Genomic DNA, 24383 nt, shown 5'->3' with positions numbered 1-24383 from the left:
AGGAAGGGTATGACAACTGAAGACGAGATGGGATAAATCTGTGCACGAGAGAGAGCAATTTACTTTCGAAGAATTCCCAGGATGAGTTGATGTCAGAGGCGGTAGAGATGGGAGACCAGTCCAGATGATTGATGGCTGCTTGAAGACCGTGCCAGTTGGCCTGAGTGAAATGCCAGACTCGTCGACGCTGAGGAGGCTCTCTGAGAATGGTCAGAGAGATGTCCACTTTAACAAGCAAGTCTTGCTTGCTTGCAAGTCAAGTCTTGCCACTGTCTTTAGGTTAGCAGATTTAGTGAACATCTGCAAAGACCGACTGATAGACCTTGGTGTTGGAGAGGATGTGAATGTGAATTCCACACGTTTGAAAGACAGCTTACTGTCATACTGTCCATCCCTGTCAGCCAGTAAAAAGGGTAATGATGTGATGCTAGCTTTTGACACTGATGTTGGGGATGCTCTGAAGAGAGCTTGCGAAAGCGACTTCGATGCTGCAGCTATTAACTTGGCCAGGGCAGCACAGATAGTGAGAAGACAGATCTTTCAAGGGAATTATTGTTTTGATGGGACTTTCGCAGATGCCAGCATTCCAAGTTCTCTCTTAGCTCTGGTGACCATGATTTTAGAAGGTCCTAGCATTGTGCATCAGACAGGGAAAGAGGAGTCAGTTGCAAAAGCAGGTAGGACTATTGCACATTTGCTTGCATTTAATAGTGTGAAATCAGCAGCAAAGGAAGGGGAAACCGTTCGCCACAACAGAGACCGAGAAAATCCGGTACCAATCTGCATAGCATTAAAAGTACATTCTGAAACGTGCAGTCGGCAGCTCATAGATCGCTTCTATAGTCTAGGACTGTGTGTGTCATACGACCGCATCCTGGGATTGTCAGCGAGTGCTGCAAATGCTGCTATTCAACAGTTTGAAGCCGATGGTGTTGTTTGTCCTCCCAAGCTACGCTCTGGCGTTTTCACGACAGCACAAGCAGATAATATCGACCACAATCCCAGCTCGGTGACTGCAAAGGATTCCTTCCATGGAACTGCGATATTGCTCTGCCAGCACCCAACAGAGGATGATCCTGGAGAAGACCGTGGAAGATTGATAATATCTAAAGAGGGACACAAACAAATTCAACCACTCCCTGTAACCTACACAAGTGTGTTGCCTGCTGATGGCTTTCCAAAACACCTCTTCGTGCCGAAACTGCAAGGGCCTGTAAAGGCAATGTCTGATACATGGGTGCAAGACAGAAAGTTGGAGACAACTGGTTGGAGGAACTGAAAAGATGGTATGATTCAGGGAAATCAGATCGTGATGAATTCATATCTTGGGCTGCATATCATCCTGGCCACCTACATCAGATGGCGAAGCCGAAGGCGACCACAGCCTTGATGCCAATGTTTAGAGAAAAATCAACATCTGTTGCCATGATCACTCACGTCATAAAAGTTGTAAAGGCTGCCACACAACTCCTGAATCCAGAGCAAGTACCAGTCATCACGATGGATCAACCCCTCTATGCACTTGGCAAGCGGATTCAGTGGAGTCATGCTGAACTTTATGGTGAAGACAAATTGGTTATGATGTTGGGGCCACTGCACACGGAGATGGCTGCCCTCAAGACAATTGGTGATTTCATGGACGGCAGTGGATGGACGAATGCCATAACCAAGGCTAACATCACTACAGTGGGTACAGCTGATTCTCTAATCCATGCATCCAACTTGTGCAAAGCCAGGCACGCACACCAAGTCACAGCAGCCGCACTACACATTTTGCAGAAGAAAGCATATGGAACGTATCTGGAGGTCAAAGATCAACCAAGGAGCTTTGACGACTGGTGCTCAGGACAAAGAGATAGCCATCCACAGTTTTTGTACTGGTCTACTGTCTTAGACTTCCAGCTGTCCATCTTCCAGTTTGTCAGATCCATTCGTTGCTCAAACTTCAAGCTCTATGTGGAGTCCACAGCACAACTAGTATCCTGGTTTTTTTCCATGGATCACACTAACTATGACAGATGGTTGCCTGTTCATGTGCGAGATATGGTGGCGCTCCGAGAAACTAGTCCACATGTCTACCAGAACTTCTGCCAGGGCTCATTCACTGCCAACAAGACTGGACGGAAATTCTCATCAATAGGCCTCGATCAGGCTCACGAACAATTGAATGTACTCGTGAAAGGAGATGGTGGAGCGGTCGGCCTGACTGAAAACCCTGCTGCACTGAGGAGGTGGATGACAGCGGGCCCTGAGGTAGCTCGAATGATCGAAGAGTTTGAAGAGTTTTACTTGAAGCCGAAGGAGCAAAGGGGCCTACACCATGAACAAACTGGTAGTATACAACAAGCATTTGCCAAAGATGTGCGCTCCCTTGTTTCAACCATTGAGGAGATGGGCAACCCGTTCGAAGATGACAGCAATGATCTTCTATCACTTGAATCGAAGGAAATAATGCCATCCAGCGTTAGAGAGACTGTCATGCACGTTTAAAAGATTGGTAAAACACAGTACCAAACATTCATAGAAGAGCGTCTGGAGAAGCAGGAGAAAGCTATAGATGATGTAATCTCTTGGAATAAGCTTCCACTTTTCAATAGTCCAAAGCAAGTTGGTAAATCAAAGGTGAAGGGAATGATAGCAGAACTCAAGAATGACTGCCATCTGTTTTCACGATTGTACATTGCGAGTCAGCGGCGAGAAGGAGACTTGGACAACTTCTTCTGCCATGAGAACCAGGCGTTTCCTCCAGCGATCACCAACAATGGCAAAATGCGGCAGGGCGCTAAATCGGACCTCTTACAATCGTTGGAGAAAGTTTCCCCTGCTGTCCATGTGGGTCCACAGGTGGAGGCAAGGGTCTTTGATGGGGCGGCAGTTGTCCACCTTCTGCCAGGGGACTCAGCAAAAAACTTCTATGAATATGGCCAGAACATTTTCATCCCATACTTTGAAGGTCAACTGCGAGACACCAGCCGTGTAGACATTGTATGGGACACCTATCATCCAGACAGCCTAAAATCTGCCACACGTCAAGAGAGGGGGTCCGGATCGCGCCATCGCATTCTACCTGCAACGAAGATACCAGGGAACTGGAAAAGTTTCTTGTGGAATGATGAAAACAAGGAGGAGTTGTTCAGATTCTTATCGCATATGGTGGTGGATGATTTGAAAGGAAAGGAGATCTATGCAACTATTGGTGACAGCGTGCTAACATCGCAACCAGATGCCGACATCAAGAACTTGAGCCCATGTACACAAGAAGAAGCGGATACAAGAGTCCTTTTACATGTCCTGGATGCCGTGAAAAAGGGGAGAAAACGGGTATTGATTCGAACTGTAGATTCTGATATTGTGGTCTTGGCAATAGCACACTACTTTACCTACCAGTCACATGGTGTGGAGGAACTCTGGATTGCCATTGGCACTGGTAAAAGCTACAGCTACCTTGCCATCCATAAAATTGCCACCGGCCTTCGCCGCAGGAAGTCCGAGTCTTTGCCATTATTTCATGCCTTCACTGGCTGCGACACAGTCATTTTTTGCCCAAATTGGGAAAAAGACAGCCTGGAAGGCTTGGGAGGCATACCCCAGCATCACACAGACCTTTCATGCTCTCGCTTATAGGCCATATGTGGACGCTATTACTATGGAACTACAGAGCATAGTAAGATATGTTGCCATCCTCTATGACCGGACTACCGAGATAAAGACACTGAATGACATGCGCCGACACTTGTTCACGAAGGCAAGAACAATTGATCACATTCCCGTGATTAATGTTAGCTCTTTCACGAGCCTCGATCTTGTATACAAACAACAACAAAAAAAAACAACAAAAAAAAACACAGCAGACGCTTTCGAACAACACCTAAAACGTGCATGTTTTCAGGCTGGACACGTATGGAGTCAGGCACTTGTGCCCTACCCAGAACTTCCATCACCAGCTGATTGGGGCTGGATGAAAACAGGGACTTCTTGGACACCAATTTAGACCACAATACCACTGATACAGGAGGCATGTTCAGAGCTTACAAGCTGCCATTGTAAGTCGGCCTGTAAAGGCAACTGTAAATGCTCCAGGGCAAATCTGCCCTGCACATCAGTGTGACTGCGATGGACAGTGCTTGTAATAATACGCGTCTGTGCGAGAGCCTCCACCTTTCAAGTGCCCACAATATTTTAAGTTAAAACTGCAACTGTGTGTAACTTTGATTAATTAATACCATTCCATTGTTATCAGAGACCAATAAAACAATGAGTATCACTTGGAATTGAAATTTTACCTAAAATAGTCGCGCAACCGCGATTAACACCACAGTTGCGGAGGCCGATTGCGAGGCTTTAAACTCCCGAGGCGAAAACTCAATAGCGGATTCCAATCAAACCAAAACCAAAGCGCGCAAGATGGAGGGGAACGGCAAGGGTCCCGCAGCCTTAACTATTAAAATCAAACAGGAAACTGCGTTCAGATATATACAGAAAATAATATAAGGATTTATTAATGGTTCCGAGAACAAAGAAATGTGATGCTCTAAACCCCCTATATGGAGTACTCCCACTCGACAGAGCTATTAAACAAACCACAGGGCAGACGACGAAATGAACAAAGAGGATGTGTGTGTGTATGTGTGTGTGTGTGTGTGTGTGCGTTCTTAGTTTGCTCGCTTGGGAGCGTGGCGATCGTGCAGGCCTCGAACGGCTAGGCCCTGACACGTGGGCGGGAGGGGTCTCCCCGACGCGACTCGCCCCCCGGCCCCAGTCCTCTCGCCCTGCAACTCTCAAACGCTCGCCCCGTCCGAAGGACCACAGCTTCTGGGGCTGTCATCTCTGCCCGGCGCTTTGGAGATCGTGAGTGGTTGGCGATGGTACGCAAGAGGCCACAAATACGGCCACCCACGGGGCGAACCTCGGCACAACAGCCGCCCAAGCAAGCACGCGATCCGATCGCAGGGAAGATGGAGAGAACGAAGGCAGGAAAGAACGAGAGGGAAAAAATGTCCAGTGCACTCGATCACGACTGAATCCTCTCAGCTCCCCCAAATGGCGTCTGCTCTGCCTCGTGTCCAACTCCGAACTCTTCTTCTTCTCCTTCGTGTCGTCACTTCCCTCACGCGCCGTCCCGCCCTCTCGTGACGTCCATTCGTCCGCCCTCCGCCATGATGTCAAAAGATCCACCCCCTTCTCATCGTGTCTCAGCAGGGTGTGTCTCAGCCTGCCCGTTTTGGTGGGTGTTGTTTCAATGATGTGAAAGGGAAGGGAATTAATTAATGTAGGTGCGCTAGGGGCATGAATTCCTACTGTCTAGGTGCGGTGCCAAAAGGGACATTGGATTGACCACAGGGGTGGGAAAACACACAAAGTCTGGCAACCCGCTCTGCTCACCAAACTCTCCTCCTTTGGTATCCATGGAAATCTCCACGCATGGCTGGCGGACTTCCTCTCTAGTCGTCGTCAACGTGTGGCCCTGAATGGGTTTCTCTCATCTCCTCTTCCTGTTCAGGCTGGAGTTCCCCAAGGCAGTGTTCTGGGCCCCGTGCTTTTTCTGGTCTTCATCAATGATCTCTCTGACTCTCTTGAAAATCCTCTCTATCTCTTTGCTGATGACTCCACTCTCTGCCGCTCCATTCCTCTTCCCTCAGATCGGCAGTCTGCAGCCTCCTCACTCTCTGAAGACTTGGACAAAATCAGACTGGTCAAACAAGTGGAACATGTCTTTCAATCCTGACAAATCTCACACTCTTACTATGTCTCTCCGAAAAGATCGACTGGACAACCCTCCCATCTACTTTCTCAACAATCCTCTCCAAGAAGTTCTGTCGCTCAAGCTTTTGGGTCTCACTATCTGCCATGATCTTTCTTGGGAAAACCACATTTCCAAGCTGGCCTCCAAAGCCAGTCGCCGACTGGGCATCCTCCGTCGTGCGAAGTCCTTCCTCGGCACACCTGAGCTCCTCACCACATACAAGGCTTTCATCCGCAGCTCAATGGAATACTGTTCTCCCCTATGGGCCGGTGCTCCTGCCTCACACCTAGCTCGGCTTCACGCTGTTGAAACCAAAGCTTTCAGAATTATTGGAATCTCCCGCGATGAAGCTATCTCTGAGGGCCTTTCACTCACTCACCGCAGGCAGGTAGGTGGTCTTTCTGTCTTCTACCGACTCCTCTCCGGCCTTGCACCCCCAGCTCTCTCTGTGCTCTGTCCCCCAAATATTCCTACAGGTCGCACAAGATCTGCCAGCAACCCTCTGATGGTTAAACTGCCGAAATCTCGGCTCTCTGCTCACCTTCACTCTTTCATTCCTATTTTCTCCCGCCTCTGGAACAAACTCCCTCACTCCCTTCAATCCCACTCCTCCCTCCAGGTCTTTAAAACAGCTGTTCACCACCATCTCTTATCTTCCCCCATCCAAAACCTTGATCTTTTCTACCCTCGCTAATTCACCCCAGATCCACCTTGTTTGAAATTCCAACTTCTTTCCTGGAAGTCCTGGCAGTGTCCATATTCTCCCACCGCCCCCTTCCCATGCCCCCCCCCCCAAGCCCTCGCCCTCTCTCAGATCTCTCGATGTCTCCATGTCTCTCGGTCCCTGCTCTCATATTGTTGTGTTTGTGTCCTTCCCCCTCTCTCCCCATCTTGTCTACCGCTCCCGATGTTATATGTTTTATGTGTCGGTTTGTCTTTTTGTGTGATTAATGTTCGCTCTTTCATGAGCCTCGATCTTGTATACAAAAAAAAAAAAAAAAAAAAAAAAAAGTTACCCTTATCGCCCTAACTACTTAGCACTTCCTGTCCCCGTACAGGAAATATATACGCAATTATCCTGGCATATGCCTATACATACTAACTTAAAGGTACATAGTGGGTTCTAGCTATCGCGACATCCCGGAGTATTTTACCTACTCAGATCTACTCTGCTCTACATATTGCTCTACCAAATTCATAACACAGCCCCCCCCCCCCCCTGGAACCGTAGCTCCTGCAAGGTTCACCGCAGGCGCTACCATTCCAGCCTTAACACTTACTGTCACACACTTAATTAACCTATGAAATAAATCAGGAAGACTGTGGGAAGTGAGTCGGACTACCTACCAAAACTTCCTTACCATGCTAAACCCCTTAACCATCATGCAAGTATTACATTTTCTTCATTGTTCCTGCGGAGGGAGGAAAAAAACAACACACCAAAACTCCTACCTTATCCACAAACTTAACCATCTTTCCAAAAACTAAAAACTCTAACCTTTGTACATACCCCGGTCTGCAGACCGCGTCCCCCGGTGGATGCCACAAGACACAACCTTACCTGCGGGGCCATCCCAATGCACCCCCTAAATTTCCACGGGCCCTGTCCAGATGTTGCAGGTGAGTGACATGGCTCGGTGGATTTCGCCCACATTCATGCTACACAGACCCCTTAACCACTCATCCTCATTCCAAAACTCATCATTACATTCCAAAAATTAACAAAGCTCTTACACAATACACCCCCCTTGCAGGACCATGGCACTGATGTCATATACATGTGTGTGCATTCCTCAACTCGGCAGCGGGGAGGTACCGCACAAAAAGATGGTGTGGGCGCTTCAGGCTGTGGTGCCCGCAGTCCCAAAAACAAGTCAATTGACTTACAAGTTCATTGCCCCCCCCCCCCCTTACCTCTTGGCCCCGTGACAGCCCAACAGCCCCGTTCCGCCATTACCTCGCCGGTGAGGGTCTCCACACACACCAGGCTCCCTTGCCTCCTACTTCCGCGCAGCAACACGGGTCACCGGGGGACTTCCTCACCCCGCGGTGCCCAACCAGACCCTCCACCGACGAGCTCCAATTTCCAGTTACCACCGGCTGCCAGGGGTAATTGCCGCATAGGGGGGGGGGGGGGGCGCAGGCATCGCTCCTCAGAGCTTGCTCTGTACCTGCGGACACACACACCTTCCCCACCCACAAGACCCCAAAACACACTTCCTCCCCCGCTGCCATTCAATTCGCCACACAACTTAGCACAATTCAGCACAATTCCATTGACGGTGTAAAAGGTGTCACAACGGTTTGCCATGGCCTGCTACATGTGAAATCCCATTCACAGTTCAAATCATTGAATCATTACACATTTCCATTTCCAAAACACATTTCAAAACTCAATAATCACCACTCGCTCATATTTCTCCAACCTCACGACCACATCAAAACACATAACCACAACACAAAAACATACGCCACCCACAAGACACTGTGTGGCCCCCATTCCATCCCCTCACCGGCCATGTCATCACTCTCACCCGCCTCCCAACTCCAAATTACATGTCCCTAAAATTTCCAAGCAAGTCCTGGAGCCTGGGACAGTACTCCTCAAAACACTCACCTCAAGTGCAGGTAATTACCGGTTGGTCAGGTCCAAAGTGCAATCCACCCTCAAAATCCCAAAATTTCACATTGGGCCAACCAAATACTTCCAAATTTCTCTTTTGTCCCCACTACACTGGCAGGTATGTGGATCCGCATCCAACGGTGATCATCACTACACAACCACCTGTGGCCACGACAGCTCTGCACCTCTACCGTGCAAGGGTCATCGGGACAAGGTGAGCAGTCAAAACGCCAACATGGCCCATGAGTGTCCATAAGGGTGCGACCCACCATCCATCCTTCGGCCCCCCTGAGAGGAACACAGCTGCACCAGCCCCAGCTGGCCAATGTGGTGAGCACTTGCTGCCAAAACACACACTACCGCACACACAACCTCGGCCCTGGGGGGCACGGTCGCAGTGCGTGGCATCCCTACAGCCACGTCCCCTGCACCTCCCCATCATCCCCCAGTCCGACTACAGAACTGCAGCCCCCCCAGTGCTCACCCACACTTGACCACACCAAGGTCCAGTCAACAGCCATGCTCCACCAGGAGACCCACCCAGAAGACATGGTCCACACACCTCGGGCACACACAGCACCAGGTTGACCATCAGGCTACACAACTACATCCCCATGATCCCGCGTCCCAAATATCAGCACAGTTGCCCCCGCAACCAGGTGAAAGCTGTGTCTTGCTACCCTATTAATTTCATCACAACCTCCAACACTTTGGTCTAACACACCTGGATCAATAATGGCGTCACTAAACAGTGTCCACCATTTCTCTTCACAAAATTCACCCTTAAATTTGCATCTAATCCACAGATTACCCATGCCAAACATTCGTCACATTTTACTAACCTCACCAAAGAAAGATGCTTTGCCATACACATGCTAGCCGAGCATGGCCCATATGCTCGGCTCGCTACACATCTCCCGATTCATCAACCCCATGGCTCTCTTCCCAACCCGAGAGTACATAAATCATAACGGAGCATCTGTGGAAGGTCACTCTCACCATCATGTTCCACAGATGCCCCAATGGGCAGCTGGCTGTCCGTCCGTCAGGCTGTCTCATTCCTGTCCATTCGGTTCCACCGCGTCCATAGACCAACCACCATGCCAGGTCACCACATGCTGGTTGTCCCAAAGTCTCAGGGAGAGGGTGCCAGGTCGCATGCCCAGCTGGTCACTCCATCAGGCCCAAGCTGGCCATCCGCAGTGCCACCACCAAAGCGCGACCCACAACACCTCCCCCTAGTGGTCCTCAATAAATGCCAACCCAGGCTTGAGAAACCACCTCGGACCCCTCTGGAGGTCTTAACCCCCACCAGGGTCCGGTGACCCTGCCGGCCCGAGCCACCAGCTCGGACGGCGCCCCGACGGACAAGGAACACCACACTCCGCCAGACCCCCCGTGGGACCCAGGTCGTACCATGCCACCCATGGCCGGACCCCACGTCCAAATCTCGCCAGCACAGCCCCCCAGCTGGCTGGCATAACAAATTTTGAAAGGGGCAGCTTTTGCCCGAGGCCATCACCCATGACCTCTCCTTGTCCAAATCCCGCAGCCCGGGGACCAATCCCAACCATGGCTGCTCCAAATCAATTTCCCATTTTAATTTAATTTTAAATTTCCTTTTAGAAATTTTCATTTCCTGTGCCAAACCGCGGCTGCAGGTAACAACCTCTACCACCGGTTGTTCTGCCCCTCCCTGCAGCTGGTCCAAATTCCCTATGGGGACCAACTCGTCAGAGGCTCGATCTCCCGATTCTCCAATGTCCGAATCCAGCCCGGAGTCAACACACTCCCCCAACTGGTTGTCCAATTTTGGAGCCTCCGTTTCCAAATCACAGTGTTCGGTGAGCGTCCCCTCGGTCATTCCAACCACCTCCTCGGACCGACTCACCTCATTACCCAGACTCCTTTGGGCCTGGTCAAACTTTACCTCCATGGGACTGTCCCAGGTCCCCAGTCGCTGTGTCAAATCATCCTCATCATCATCATCATTTCCACAAATCATTTCTGGCCCCGCCAGGCTTTGATCAATATCCCCAATAAATACCCGGTCCGGCTCCATTGCACGGACCCCCAAAAACTCTACCCCCTCTTGCTCCGCACCACCGCCCTGGTGCTGCACAATTCCAAATTCATCCCCCGGTTGGGGTGTTGTGACATCCACACGGTCCCGATAAACAACCAGGCCAGAATGTGGGAAACATTCCTCATTACAACTCTCACATTCCAAATTTCCTTCCCCATTTGCTTTATCAATTCGACCCTCCAACGCTTCCCCCTTTCGGACAGCCTGGGTCACGCCCTCCTCTATTTTTGACATTAATTCTGTCCGTATAGATTCACTTGCCACCCCTATGGCTTTTTCCATCTCCCCCCTTCTAGTTTCTACTTTATCCTCCAATTCCCCCAGTCTGCCCGTAATTTGGTTTTGCACACTCCCTTCTATGCCATCAATTCGTTTCCCCAGTTTCCATTCAATGGAATACTGTGCTCCCCTATGGGCCGGTGCTCCTGCCTCACACCTAGCTCGGCTTCACGCTGTTGAAACCAAAGCTTTCAGAATTATTGGAATCTCCCGCGATGAAGCTAACTCCGAGGGCCTTTCACTTACTCACCGCAGGCAGGTAGGTGGTCTTTCTGTCTTCTACCGACTCCTCTCCGGCCTTGCACCCCCAGCTCTCTCTGTGCTCTGTCCCCCAAATATTCCTACAGGTCGCACAAGATCTGCCAGCAACCCTCTGATGGTTAAACTGCCGAAATCTCGGCTCTCTGCTCACCTTCACTCTTTCATTCCTCTTTTCTCCCGCCTCTGGAACAAACTCCCTCACTCCCTTCAATCCCACTCCTCCCTCCAGGTCTTTAAAACAGCTGTTCACCACCATCTCTTATCTTCCCCCATCCAAAACCTTGATCTTTACTACCCCCGCTAATTCACCCCAGATCCACATTGTTTGAAATTCCAACTTCTTTCCTGAAATTCCTAGAAGTGTTCATTTGCTTTATACCGTGCACCCCTCCTCCACCCATCCCCCTCACAGCCATCTCCCTTCCGCAGATCTACCGACGTCCCTGTTGTCTACTGATGTGTCCATTAATGTTTTCGTGTTTTATGTGTTAGCTCTTACAATATCCTCAACTCTGTATGCAAAAAATAGGGGCAATACACCTGGCACTCACCTGGTGGAATAAACAGTATACTGCACTGCCTAAATGTATTTTAAACCAATTTCAGTGGTTGCTTGAAGACAGGGCAGCGTGTAGAATCATACGAACATAATCATAAGACTTTGAACAATTTTGGGGGGTGGGGGGGGAATTTCCCCCTCCTCCCACCCCGTGTACCTCCTCAGACCACAACTTTTATAATGCCTTGAACAAACATTGGTACATTACGGATGATGAAGGTTGTGGTGAAGTTCTGCTCTGCTGCTGCTCTGCTGCTCTATCTCACCCTCTCTCTGTTCTCTTCACCCTCTCTTTTGCTCAAGGTCAACTGCCATCTGCTTGGAAATCAGCCAACATCACCGCTTTGCACAAAAAAGGTGCAAAAACAGATCCTAGCAACTACAGACCAATCAGCCTTCTCCCAATTATCAGCAAAGTCATGGAATCCATCATTGCTTCTGATATGAAATCTTTCCTCTTCTCCAATGGCTTGATCTCTGATCATCAATTTGGTTTCAGACCAGGTCACTCTACTCTGGACATGCTGCTTCTGCTGTCTCAACAATGGATGGAGGTCCTCAATGCCAAACAGGAAATTAGAGCTGTCTCCCTCGACATATCACATGCCTTCGACACGGTCTGGCACCCCGCTCTGCTCACCAAACTCTCCTCCTTTGGTATCCATGGAAATCTCCACGCATGGCTGGCGGACTTCCTCTCTAGTCGTCGTCAACGTGTGGCCCTGAATGGGTTTCTCTCATCTCCTCTTCCTGTTCAGGCTGGAGTTCCCCAAGGCAGTGTTCTGGGCCCCGTGCTTTTTCTGGTCTTCATCAATGATCTCTCTGACTCTCTCGAAAATCCTCTCTATCTCTTTGCTGATGACTCCACTCTCTGCCGCTCCATTCCTCTTCCCTCAGATCGGCAGTCTGCTGCCTCCTCACTCTCTGAAGACCTGGACAAAATCACAGACTGGTCAAACAAGTGGAACATGTCTTTCAATCCTGACAAATCTCACACTCTTACTATGTCTCTCCGAAAAGATCGACTGGACAACCCTCCCATCTACTTTCTCAACAATCCTCTCCAAGAAGTTCTGTCGCTCAAGATTTTGGGTCTCACTATCTGCCATGATCTTTCTTGGGAAAACCACATTTCCAAGCTGGCCTCCAAAGCCAGTCGCCGACTGGGCATCCTCCGTCGTGCGAAGTCCTTCCTCGGCACACCTGAGCTCCTCACCACATACAAGGCTTTCATCCGCAGCTCAATGGAATACTGTTCTCCCCTATGGGCCGGTGCTCCTGCCTCACACCTAGCTCGGCTTCACGCTGTTGAAACCAAAGCTTTCAGAATTATTGGAATCTCCCGCGATGAAGCTATCTCTGAGGGCCTTTCACTCACTCACCGCAGGCAGGTAGGTGGTCTTTCTGTCTTCTACCGACTCCTCTCCGGCCTTGCACCCCCAGCTCTCTCTGTGCTCTGTCCCCCAAATATTCCTACAGGTCGCACAAGATCTGCCAGCAACCCTCTGATGGTTAAACTGCCGAAATCTCGGCTCTCCGCTCACCTTCACTCTTTCATTCCTCTTTTCTCCCGCCTCTGGAACAAACTCCCTCACTCCCTTCAATCCCACTCCTCCCTCCAGGTCTTTAAAACAGCTGTTCACCACCATCTCTTATCTTCCCCCATCCAAAACCTTGATCTTTTCTACCCCTGCTAATTCACCCCAGATCCACCTTGTTTGAAATTCCAACTTCTTTCCTGGAAGTCCTGGCAGTGTCCATATGTTTTATACCTCTCCCACTGCCCCCTTCCCCCCCCCCCCCCCAAAGCCCTCGCCCTCTCTCAGATCTCTCGATGTCTCCATGTCTCTCGGTCCCTGCTCTCAAATGTTGTGTTTGTGTCCTTCCCCCTCTCTCCCCATCTTGTCTACCGCTCCCTATGTTATATGTTTTATGTGTCGGTTTGTCTTTCTGTGTAATTAATGTTCGCTCTTTCACGAGCCTCGATCTTGTATACAAAAAAAAAAAAAAAAAAAAAAAAAAAAAGTTTCATCGAAATTGCTTGTGTAGGTTCTGAGAGAAAAAGGCAAATACTTATTTTGGGAGGCAAGCGCCCTTTTTTTTTAATTGCCAGGAACAAACTTTGGTGCAACACAGGTGATTAAGGTTGTGGTCAATTTCATCAGAATTACATGTGTAGTTTCTGAGAAGAAAGCAAATACCTATTTTGGGGGCAACCCCCATAAACCCCCAAAGGGGCAGATTTTTTAAATGCCATGAACAAACTTTGGAACATCAAGGGTGGTGAAGGTTGTGGTGAAGTTTCATCGAAATAGTGTGTGTAGTTTCAGAGATGAAAGCAAATATCTATTTGGGGGGGGGGGGGGGGGGAAGGGGGGGGTCAAACCTGGACCCATCTTGATCCCCCCGTAGACCCTCTTGGACTTCCATTTTCTTAGTGCCATGAACAATCTTCGGTACATCACAGGTGATGAAGGTTGTGGTCATGTTTCATCGAAATAGTGTCGTTTCAGAAGAAAAATCAAATTCCTATTTTGGGGGAGGGGGTCAAACCTGGACCCACTTTGACCCCCCGGTAAACCCCCCTTAAACCCCGACGTTTCTAATGCCGTGAACAAACTTTAGTCACAACATAACAAATATCATTTGTGCCAAATTTGGTTGCAATCTCATCAGCGGTTTCGGAGAAGAAGTTTCAAGTGTTTACGGACGGACGGACTGACGACGCGCCATCACATAAGCTCCCCTGAACTTCGTTCCACGTGAGCTAAAAAAAACCAGACACACAGAGGTGAAAACTCAACCTCCATCTGCCTTCGGTGGCGGAGGTAATGTCACATGGCCTACAAATATAGTTGCAATGAGATGTACCACTTGGCCTACAAACAGAGTTGCAATGAGATGTAAAACTATGCAAATACCTTCAAGTAGAGATCATATAATCCCACCTTTGGAATATGATAATTGTTGATGGTGATGTCGTGGGTGGTATAATGTCCGACACCAAATGGGACAATGTCCGACATTCGTTGGACTTCATGCAGAACGGCTTCAACATATGGCATACTAGAACGCAAGTCCATGCTCAGCAAAGCATCGGTACCTGCTACCTTATTGATCTCCTTCCAACATTTTTCTGTCATGAAAAAAAAAAACTTTTGTCTACCAAAATAAACAAAAAATTCAACACCACAGCAACAATTCTTTTATCGACAACTTGTAAATTATTGGGATCAAATATTTAGTCATTCCATGTTACCTTGGACATCAGGGTAGGCCATCATGTAGAGAAATGCCCATCGAAGCGTCGTCGATGTTGTTTCTGTGCCGGCAACAAACAAGTCATTCACCACTGCGATCAGATTTTGTTCACTGAAGATTTCTTGAGTATTCATGGATCCCTGATAAAAAAATTCAAAAGGTTAAAAAAAACAAAATGCTTTCCGTTTATTCCCAATCCTCCTATTCTTCAGTGAATATTTTTAGTGCGACACTTTTGAAAATATGTTTGCTTGTACTTTTTACAAAGTCATTGGTTTCCAGTAAATTTTGTACACATGACAATTTCAGTGTGCCCTGTCTGGGGATGGAGCAATCACAAGATCTCTATGATAGACATTGTAGAAGTGTAAAACTTCTAAAGTGTTTATGAGATGTCTATCCTCAGGAGTAAGCGAGTTATCAATGGCATCTCAATTGAAATTTATCCATTGTCCTTTTAATTATCAAGACAGTTAAATGATATGTATTATAATGACAGATGTCCTTTCGAGTCTATTCTCATAAAAATCCTCATGAAGGTACCAATGTCCAAAGTATTGTTCATGAGAAGAACATTAATATTAGATGTGGTGATAAAAATAGTTCTGTAATAATTTGATGAATCTTAATCTGCGTTAGTTTATAAGAATCTTGTAGAAGAATGGTTAATTATATTAAGGATGCATGTATATATTTAGTACATATTGTTATGTTTGAGGGGGGTATGGATACCTTAATCCAGGTAGAATGCATAGGTGGTGTGCTCCGACAGTCGTGAAGAAGAAGAACCACCTTGATCTACCATAAGTAGGGATCTGGTAGACCGTGTGTCAGGTTAAGCTTGTATATGCGTCCCCATCATGAGATGTGGGGCTTGTTAATTAGCGAGGGATTATGGGTAAATTAATCCCCTGTTTGTAATTACCTCTAATTTATTCCTTTGTTCCTCATGACACCGCACTAGACACCCAGCGAGAATCACGTCACGGAGATGTGTTGAGATGACGTCAGAGCCTGGACGTTAAAAGAACGCTCTGACCGACATTTGTCCCTCTTGCGCCTTCTCGTTTTAGACTTTTAGGCACGTTTTGTTCTCTCCCAGCATTGACATTGTGTCTCTCGGCATCGACATCTTCTCGCCCCCTTCTTTTGTTGGACACCATCGCGAGCGATCGTGTGCCGACACCTTACTAGTGGTCGTGAAGAGGAAGAGCCAAGGCCTGAGAACCGCGGGTTTCCAAGCAGGAACGGCGAGTGGACAGGCGAGGCGAGTAGTGATACGAGAGTGGACTGAGGCCTTCTTCCCGCCAACATCCAGATTACTCACACATGGGCCTGAGACAATTCCTGACCAGATTTGGGAGCCGATCGCAGATAAGTGCCAACCACACCTTTTGTTTTTATATCATTATATTTCCCTTTGTCTGTGTACTGAGTCTGTGTGGGAGCACTCCAATTTAGGAATTTATTGTTATTTGACAATGTTTTCTTTGTCACCGGCATTTTCTTCAATAAACCTGTTTATTTTTGTATATTTTAATCTCGCGTTGTTTGAGTTGATTTATTACAGGGTGAAGACTGTCGGTGGGATCCGTGAAAGTACACGCTCCGGCTTCTCCCCCCACTTGCCCCCACGCGTATTCTCCACTATATCTTAACTGAATGCCTCGGAGTTAAAGCTTGTTTGGCAATCCATTTCCTTGGACAATTTTAATCACCAGGAATGCGACAATATAAACTGAACATCAAAATAAACTTAATCACTTTCATTTTTTGAAATGTGCAGCTTTACAAACATGTTTCTTCAATTGTAATGGCTGATTATGTAATGGAAATTTCACTTCAATCACCTGGTTGATCAACAATGGCATGCTTGAGTGGTTCTGTGTGGGGATCTTTCCCTTTAAATAATGACCCTCATAATGAAATCCTTCAGTTCTCATGGTTAGACATTCATTTACTGCTGTCTATAGTCACTCTAGAGGCTTCTGACAGGGAAAACAACAAGAAAATTCAGATGCCACACCTGACATCTGAACAACGTTTACGGGCAATTGGGATGCTTGAGGCTGGTGTAAGCCAGCGAACAATTGCCCAACATCTTGGTTGCTCACAGCCTGCAATTTCTAACCTGGCCAGGCATTACGGTGAAACTGGAACTGTGAATGATGGTCCATGAAGAGGAAGACCACCGGTAACCACCCCAAACCAAGACCGCTGGATTGTGCTGCAGCATCTTCGTGATCGTTTCCGCCCTGCGACGCAAACAGCTGCAGTGACAAAAGGTCACCACAAGAACCGCATCAGTGTCTCTACTGTGCGGAGGCGCTTGAGAAGTCGGGGCCTTGTGGTATGACGTCCTTGCAGAGGTTCAGTGTTGAACGCAGTGCATTGGCGGAACAGACTAAGATGGTGTCTGCAGCATCACCGCTGGACACAGCAACAGTGGAGTCGTCAATGGGTATGGCGCAGAGGTGGGGAAAGGTATGCATCATGCTGTATTCGCCAGATCAATAATTGGGGAGGACCCAGTGTGATGTTGTGGGCCGGCATTTCCACCCGTTTCATCCTTTGTTCTCAGTCACGATAAATGGAGTGAAGGCAGCTGAATTCAGGAAGAATACTCACCCGATTTGTGGTTCCTGTTGCTGTGTAAGCCGGCTAGACTCTGCATTTCTGTTGTAACCTTTTGTCAATTGAATGAGTATTTTCCCAGTGATATTAAATATTTACAAGTGGTCAATGTGTGGACATTACATTGCTTTTGCACACAAATATTGCTACTACAACATGTTTTAGATAATGAAGGGTGCAAACAAAATAAAGCCATGAGAGCTTTTCAACAGAATGGACAGAGTCTTAGAGTAAAGAAGAAGAGTTTGGTCAAAAGGCAGGGTCTTACGCATGTTTGGGAGATGACATACATGCTGTCGTGTGTCTACCCTGTAGTGAACACCGCAGGGTGACACGGATGACCAAACGAGCTTTAACTCCAAGGCTTTCAATCTAATGGTGGACCTTCGTTACACGTGAGGGAAAGGAGGATAACAAACTTACATGGATGGTTTCCACCTGACGTCTTCGCACTTGTATAAATTAACTCAAACAACACGAAAGTAAAATGTACAAAAATACCCGTTTATTTAACGAAATGCTGGTAACCAAATAAAACACTGCAATATAATACTAACTTCCTAATTGGAGTGTTCCCTGACAGACCCGAATACAGACAAGGGATAAAAGAACTAAAAATAAATACGTGTAATTTTAGTGAGCACTTCGCTCAACTCGGCTGGTGTGTCTCGCCAGGAATCGTCCAGGCCCCGAGCGTGCAATCCGGACATGGCTACCGTGGCTACCGTGGCCTTGGCTGGAAGAAGGCCTCAGTACGCCCTCGTTCACTAGGCCGCGCTCATTGGCGCGAAGCGAAAGGGCAGGCATGCAGCTCGCTCTTCCAGCTGCGCCCGTCCTCATGATGTCTGCAAGGAAAACCACAGTTCCCAGTCCGTGGCTCTTCCTCCTCATGACCACCAGCAAGATGTCCTAGCACAGCCGTTTACGATGACATCTACAAGAGAAGAACCAGGACGTCGATGTGGAAGAGATAAAAATGCAATGCTGAGAGAGTGACCGAAATGTGCCTATTCACCAACAAAGTCCGAAACGAGAGGGGACGAGAAGACGTCGGCACACGACCATCCACCACCAGACCCAAACCAAGAAAGAAAAATGTCCGCCACTCCAACTATTTTGTACGCGTGGCTCTGACGTCATCTTGCCACGTCTCCGTCTCTGCTCCTATCAGCGAGTTCCATCTTACCCGTGCCAGTGCCAGTGCCAATCAAATCCCCGCCCAGTCACCGCTCTTTGGGTGTGTCCCCACGGAGCTGCCTGTCCTGTGCACTCACCAAGTCGGTGTTATTCACAACAATGCTTCATGCCTGGCTTCCGGTAGGATTTTAATTGGTGTTTAATGCACGATTTCTGGCTAGGTGTCTCATGTGGTGTCATAAAGAACAAAGGCATACATTACAGAGGCAATTACAAACAAGGAATCAATTACCCATCATCCCTCACTAATGAACAAGCCCCACTCCTCTGATGGGGACAAAGTTAAATTTACACGACACGTGGTCTACCGGATCCCAAATTATTACATGGGGTTTCTTCTTCTTCACAACAGTCGGAGCACTGCCTATACAATCTACCTGGACTAAGGTATCCCTACTCCCCACAAACAAACGTAACTATATATATATATATTGTTATGGTTTTTAGAACCTTCACTTTATCAAATTTAGTATTAAAATCCCTAATAACCCCCCCGTGTACATTTCTCCCTTAATTGGCTGTTAATTGTTTGCACCTTAGTTAGTCCATCGCATCACGTAGCAAATAATAGGCTTCCCTCAATAGTTATCTCATTATTATATGTCTCAGGTAAGGCTGTGTCTCCACTAGTTGACCTTGCGCTGCACCAAATGAAATAAGATAGATCCCCTTTCAATGGCCCCAGAAGCTCCATTGCCAACTGCATTGCCAACTGCATTGCCAACTGCATTACCAACTGCTTCGCCGCCATTGCCATGTGCTCTAACTCGGGGAAGAAGGGCATGGCCCGCCCATCGTCATCAGGAGGAGGAGTCAGCCAGCCCCGATTAACCAATCAAGGCTCAGTGGGCAGGGCTTGAGAGGGCGGAGAGAGGAACATCGAGAGGTTCGCAAAGATTCGAGGGTGTGGCCTATAAAAACCGGTTGCATCAGCCCCCACCACCAGATGATTGAGGAAGCCAGATGATTGATGGAGCCAGATGATTGAGGGAGCCAGATGATTGAGGGAGCCAGATGATTGAGGGAGCCAGATGAGTGAGGGAGCACGAACCAAGCAGTTCTAAAGAGTTCTGTGGAAAGAGTTCTGTGGAGAGCTTTGATGCGCTGCTGCGAAGCAACGCCGCCATGTGAACCAGATTGCGGTGGAGTCGGCGGCCACTCACCTCCAGCCCTGCCGTTTGCACGGACCTGAACCTCATCAGCCCTGTGGTCCCACCTTCTCTCCTTCCAGCCAGTCGTTCCTGCCTTCATCCCCCATTCGTGTGAGTCTGCCCGTCGTCTGTCCTCTGTGTTGTCTGGGGTATAAGTTAAGCTTGTTTTAAGGATTGCACTGTGTCTTCTTCTTCTGTAAATTACTTTCGTTTCTTTCCTTCTCCTTTGGTTTCTTTGGTTGTGTAAATAATAATAATAATAATAATAATAAACACCTGTTCCTCCTTCACATCCGATCGCTTTAGTGATTTCCCAATTGAGTTCCTGTGGTGCGATTTCGGCCAAAGCTCCGCAATCGGGTTAGTGATTGTTAAACGGCTCGCGCCGCAGTTCGCTTCGCTCGGCGCAACCAATCAAATTACACTGCGGCACAGGCGGGGGGTGTTTCCTTGCGTCCCGGAAGGCGCTGGTACTTAGGTCAGAGGACAGATAGGCCTAATACCCTACCCAGCACTGACCGGGCGTGACGTCATACCCTCAGGATCGGCGACGACCAGTATAAAGGACAAGGGGTTAACCCCCCTTTGCAAGGGGAGCGTCGTCGTAACAGATCCGTAACAATATATATATATATATATATATATATATATATATATATATATATATATATATATATATATGTATATATATATTGTTGCGGACGCGGTTAAGATGTTATTTTGACCGAGCGGTTGGTATGACCGCGACCGAACAGTTATTCCCCGACTAGAACCCGATTCCACCCAAACTTTGGCCGTATCGCACCGCGGCTGCCCAATCTGGAAAACTCTAAAACGACCGAATGCCAAGAGGAAAAGGAATAAGACGAGAAGACGGACAGAAGAGTAACTGGATTTATTATTTACACATATAAGTAGGAAGCAAGCAGTCACGTTTATTTACAGGGACATGAGACGCAGGTGACACAGTGCAATCTTTAGCTTATACAGACTTATTGTTACTACCCAGGACAGCACGAACAAAACAAACTCACGTACGCAAATGGATGGAAATTGCAGGCAGGAATGACAGGAGGTGGGTGGCTGGAGGAAGGCCCGGAGCTGGCTGGAGTTTGATCCCGCACGGGACGTCGGGCTGGACCTCGACGGCCGCCGATGCCACCGATCCTGTCGTGTGCGCGGGGTAGCGGGTCGGAGCTGCTTGGTGGAGCCAAGCCAACGCTGCTGGTGGGGGGTCTGGCGTGACGGGTTCTCTCGCGTGACGGGTTCTCTCTCTTACTAACTCCAGGACTCTCTCTCTTGCTTAGTCCAACTCTTCCTCACCACCGACAACTCAACGCAACCCCTCCACTCTCCGCAAACACTGACCACCACTGACGACCAACCCAGCTCTGACCAAAAAAACCACACACTCCGCTCTTGTCGTAGCTCATCCCGTCAAAGCTCATCTGCCTTGGACACGCCCTGCCTGCGGGTTATATAGGCCCCGCCCCTCAACCTTCGCGAACCTCCTCGATGTTTCTCTCCACACCCTCTCCAAGTCCAACCCCTTGTTCGTGGTTGGTTGAGTGGGACTGACTCACTCCTCCCCTCTATGACGAGGTGGGGACCCGCCTTTCTTCCCCAACCCTGCCTCGTGGTCAATGGCGGATGAAGGGAAAACCGCCCAACATGCAGTTGGCAATGCGAATTGCAATTGACGAAAAGGGGGGAATGGAAGTGTTGGGAGTGGGAATGAAGGGAATCTATCTCTTTCACTGGTGCAATGGAGTATTTCAATTAATGGGAGACACAGCCTTACCCTAAAACACATAATAAGATATAACTATTGAACAGGGGTATTCTATGATTGGCTGTGGTGTGGATGCTTTATGGACTAATTATGGGATGCCCTTTGACCTTTACACAGCTCCGGAGGCAGGAGGCGCAGAATAAACAATAATAATAATTCACACAATCAAAAAAATATACAGTCCTCATATCCGCAACAATATATATATATATATATATATATATATATATATATATATATATGTATATATATTGTTACAGACGCGGTTTTAGATGTTATATTGACCGAGCGGTGGTGTATTTAACCGCGTCCGAACAGTTACTCCCCGATTAGAACCCGATTCCACCCGACGTTGACCAGATCGCCCCACAGATATTCAATCGGGAAACCTCTAAAGCGACCGAAAGAGAATGAAAAAGAAGAAGAAGAAGAATACGGAGGAAGAACAGATTTATTATACACACACAAGCAATGGATGGAAGAAGCAGTAACACAGCGAATCGTTAACTTACACTATTCATTTTTACTTAGCCCCAAGACAACGAGCAGGACAGGACGTTCACACTTACACAGGGGATATTGCAGGCAGGTAGGGCCTGAGGTGGATTGCTTGAGAAGGAGGCAAAGTCGGGAGGCAGCAGCTCGCAATTCCTCGCGGTTTTGGCGGGAAAGCCCTCCGTCGTGTATCCGCTGCGGTAGACGTCACGCGCTGGTTCGGCACACCTGCTCCTCTTCTTGTGGTGGAGCCGTCTCCCTCCTTTCAGCGCGTCTCTCCAAAGCTGGTTTCCTTGCCGAGTACCTCTCCTCTTTGGCTTGGAGCGTTTCGCATCTCACCGCTCCTCTTGGTGCAGCCTCTTTGCTCATCCCCCAGGTCATCTCCCAAGGCCTCTCGTAAAGCAGTCCCTTAGTCGCTTTTATCACCTCGGGCGAAATCAAGCCGCCGGCTCCGAGGGCACGCCTACCGGGTCGCTCACTGCGGTGCTGATTGGCTGTTAGGGCTGGCTCACTCCTCCCCCCTTATGACGAGGTGGAGACACGCCTTTCTTCCCCAACCCTACCTCGTGGCCAATGGTGGTTGAAGAAAACCGCACAAAATGCGGAAGGCAATTGGAAGGGAGGTTTTGGGGAAATTGGAAGGGCCTACGCTTATTTTGTTTGATACAATGCAAAGTCAATCTAGTGGGAAACACATATTTAGCCTACATGGAATAAGGAAATACACTATTTAAAAGATATATCGTGACCTGCGTGTAAGTTTCATGGAATTAACTAGGACGGCTGCGACCATTATTTACATTACGAGGATGTTACCATACTTTTGTAACGTTCACATTGTAACGTTTCCACATTCGTTACACTATATATATATATATATATATATATATATATATATATATATATATATATATATATATATATATATATATATATATATATATATATATATATATACTGAAACGCAAAAGAAACTTACCACCTTTGAAACCTTTAAATATCAACAATAACACTGCGTGTAGTAAATGTGTGAACTTATTTGTGGACAATAGTGTCCTCACTGTCAGACAAAACGGTCATGGATGGTCACTTGAACCTTCAATGGTCACTTCATAGCACAGCTGTTGAACAGCCGTTTTGACTGTCAGTGATTAGCCAAGGGGTACGGGATGATTTTAATGAGCTGCACGTGATGTCTTGATATTGGCTTTAAAAAGGCCAGTGCAAAATGGGCATTTCAATCAACATGCCACGATTGTCAAGGGATCAACGGCAGCGTGCCCTGGGCATGCTGCAAGGCGGACTGAGCTACCGTGAGGTGGCACATCGCCTTGGCTGTTCACACCAGACGATATCGGCCCTGGTGGTCAGAGACACCCTCCACAACTCTGCAGATGACAGACCTCGATCAGGGAGGCCAAGAGTCACCACTGCAAGGCAGGACAGGCAGATGGTCCGAAGTCAAAATCGATTCCGTCCAGCATCCCGCACTGCGGCAGAAACTCTGGGGCGTGCAAACCCACGGATCTCCAATGATACTGCACGAAGACGACTGCATGACTATGGTCTGACTGCCAGAAGACCATACAGAGGCCCCGTGATAACGGCTGCCCATTGCCGCAACCGACAGATGGTGCCAGCAGCATCACCGGTGGACCTTGGCGCAGTGGAACGAGGTCGCTTTCAGCGATGAGTCAAGGTTCTGTGTGGACAGTCCTGATGGGCGTGAGCGTGTCTGGAGAAGAACTGGCGAGCGATATGCCGATTGTTGCGTGCGTCAAGCCAACAGGTGGGGTGGCCCAAGTGTGATGGTGTGGGCCGCCATATCAGGCCGGTACAGGACGCCACTGGTGGTTGTGGATGGGAATCTTAACGCCCAGCGGTATGTGGATAACATCCTGCGACCTCATCTGCTGCCATTCCTGCTAGACCACCCAGAACTGAGAACCTTTCAGCATGACAACGCTCGTCCCCATGCTGCTCGCTTTACCACTGCATTTCTCCAAGGCGAGAACATTAACACCATGCAGTGGCCTGCGCTCTCCCCTGACCTGAATCACATAGAGCACCTGTGGGATGAGCTTGGGAGACGCGTAGTTGGCAGGGCCAGGACACGGGCAGAGCTGCTTCAGACATTGAGGACTGAGTGGGACAGAATCCAGCAGCAATCCATCCAAAGACTGGTAGGCAGTATACGCCGAAGATGCACTGCCTGTATCCAAAACAATGGTGGCCACACACGCTATTGAAAGGGGACTGACATTGCACCCTGTGCTGTTCTGTACTGTAGAACAAACTGATG

General features: G+C 48.3%; 1 protein-coding gene across 1 annotated transcript in view; it reads right to left on the bottom strand.

Moving 5' to 3' along the window:
• The window catches only part of LOC137427252 (cytochrome P450 2J2), a 129366-nt gene that overhangs the window by 17134 nt on the left and 87849 nt on the right, over positions 1-24383 (bottom strand). The window contains exons 7-8 of the mRNA XM_068116622.2: positions 14811-14952; positions 14500-14687 (exon numbers count right to left, since the gene is read on the bottom strand). Of these exons, the coding sequence (XP_067972723.2) occupies positions 14500-14687; positions 14811-14952 (330 nt within the window). The remainder of the gene's footprint in view (positions 1-14499; positions 14688-14810; positions 14953-24383) is intronic.

Source organism: Myxine glutinosa, chromosome 1 (genome assembly GCF_964187855.1).
Source record: "Myxine glutinosa chromosome 1, kmMyxGlut1.1, whole genome shotgun sequence".
NCBI classification, from domain to species: Eukaryota; Metazoa; Chordata; class Myxini; order Myxiniformes; family Myxinidae; genus Myxine; species Myxine glutinosa.
The sequence above is the reverse complement of the archived record's forward strand: the minus strand, read 5'-3'. Positions and strand labels throughout refer to the sequence as shown.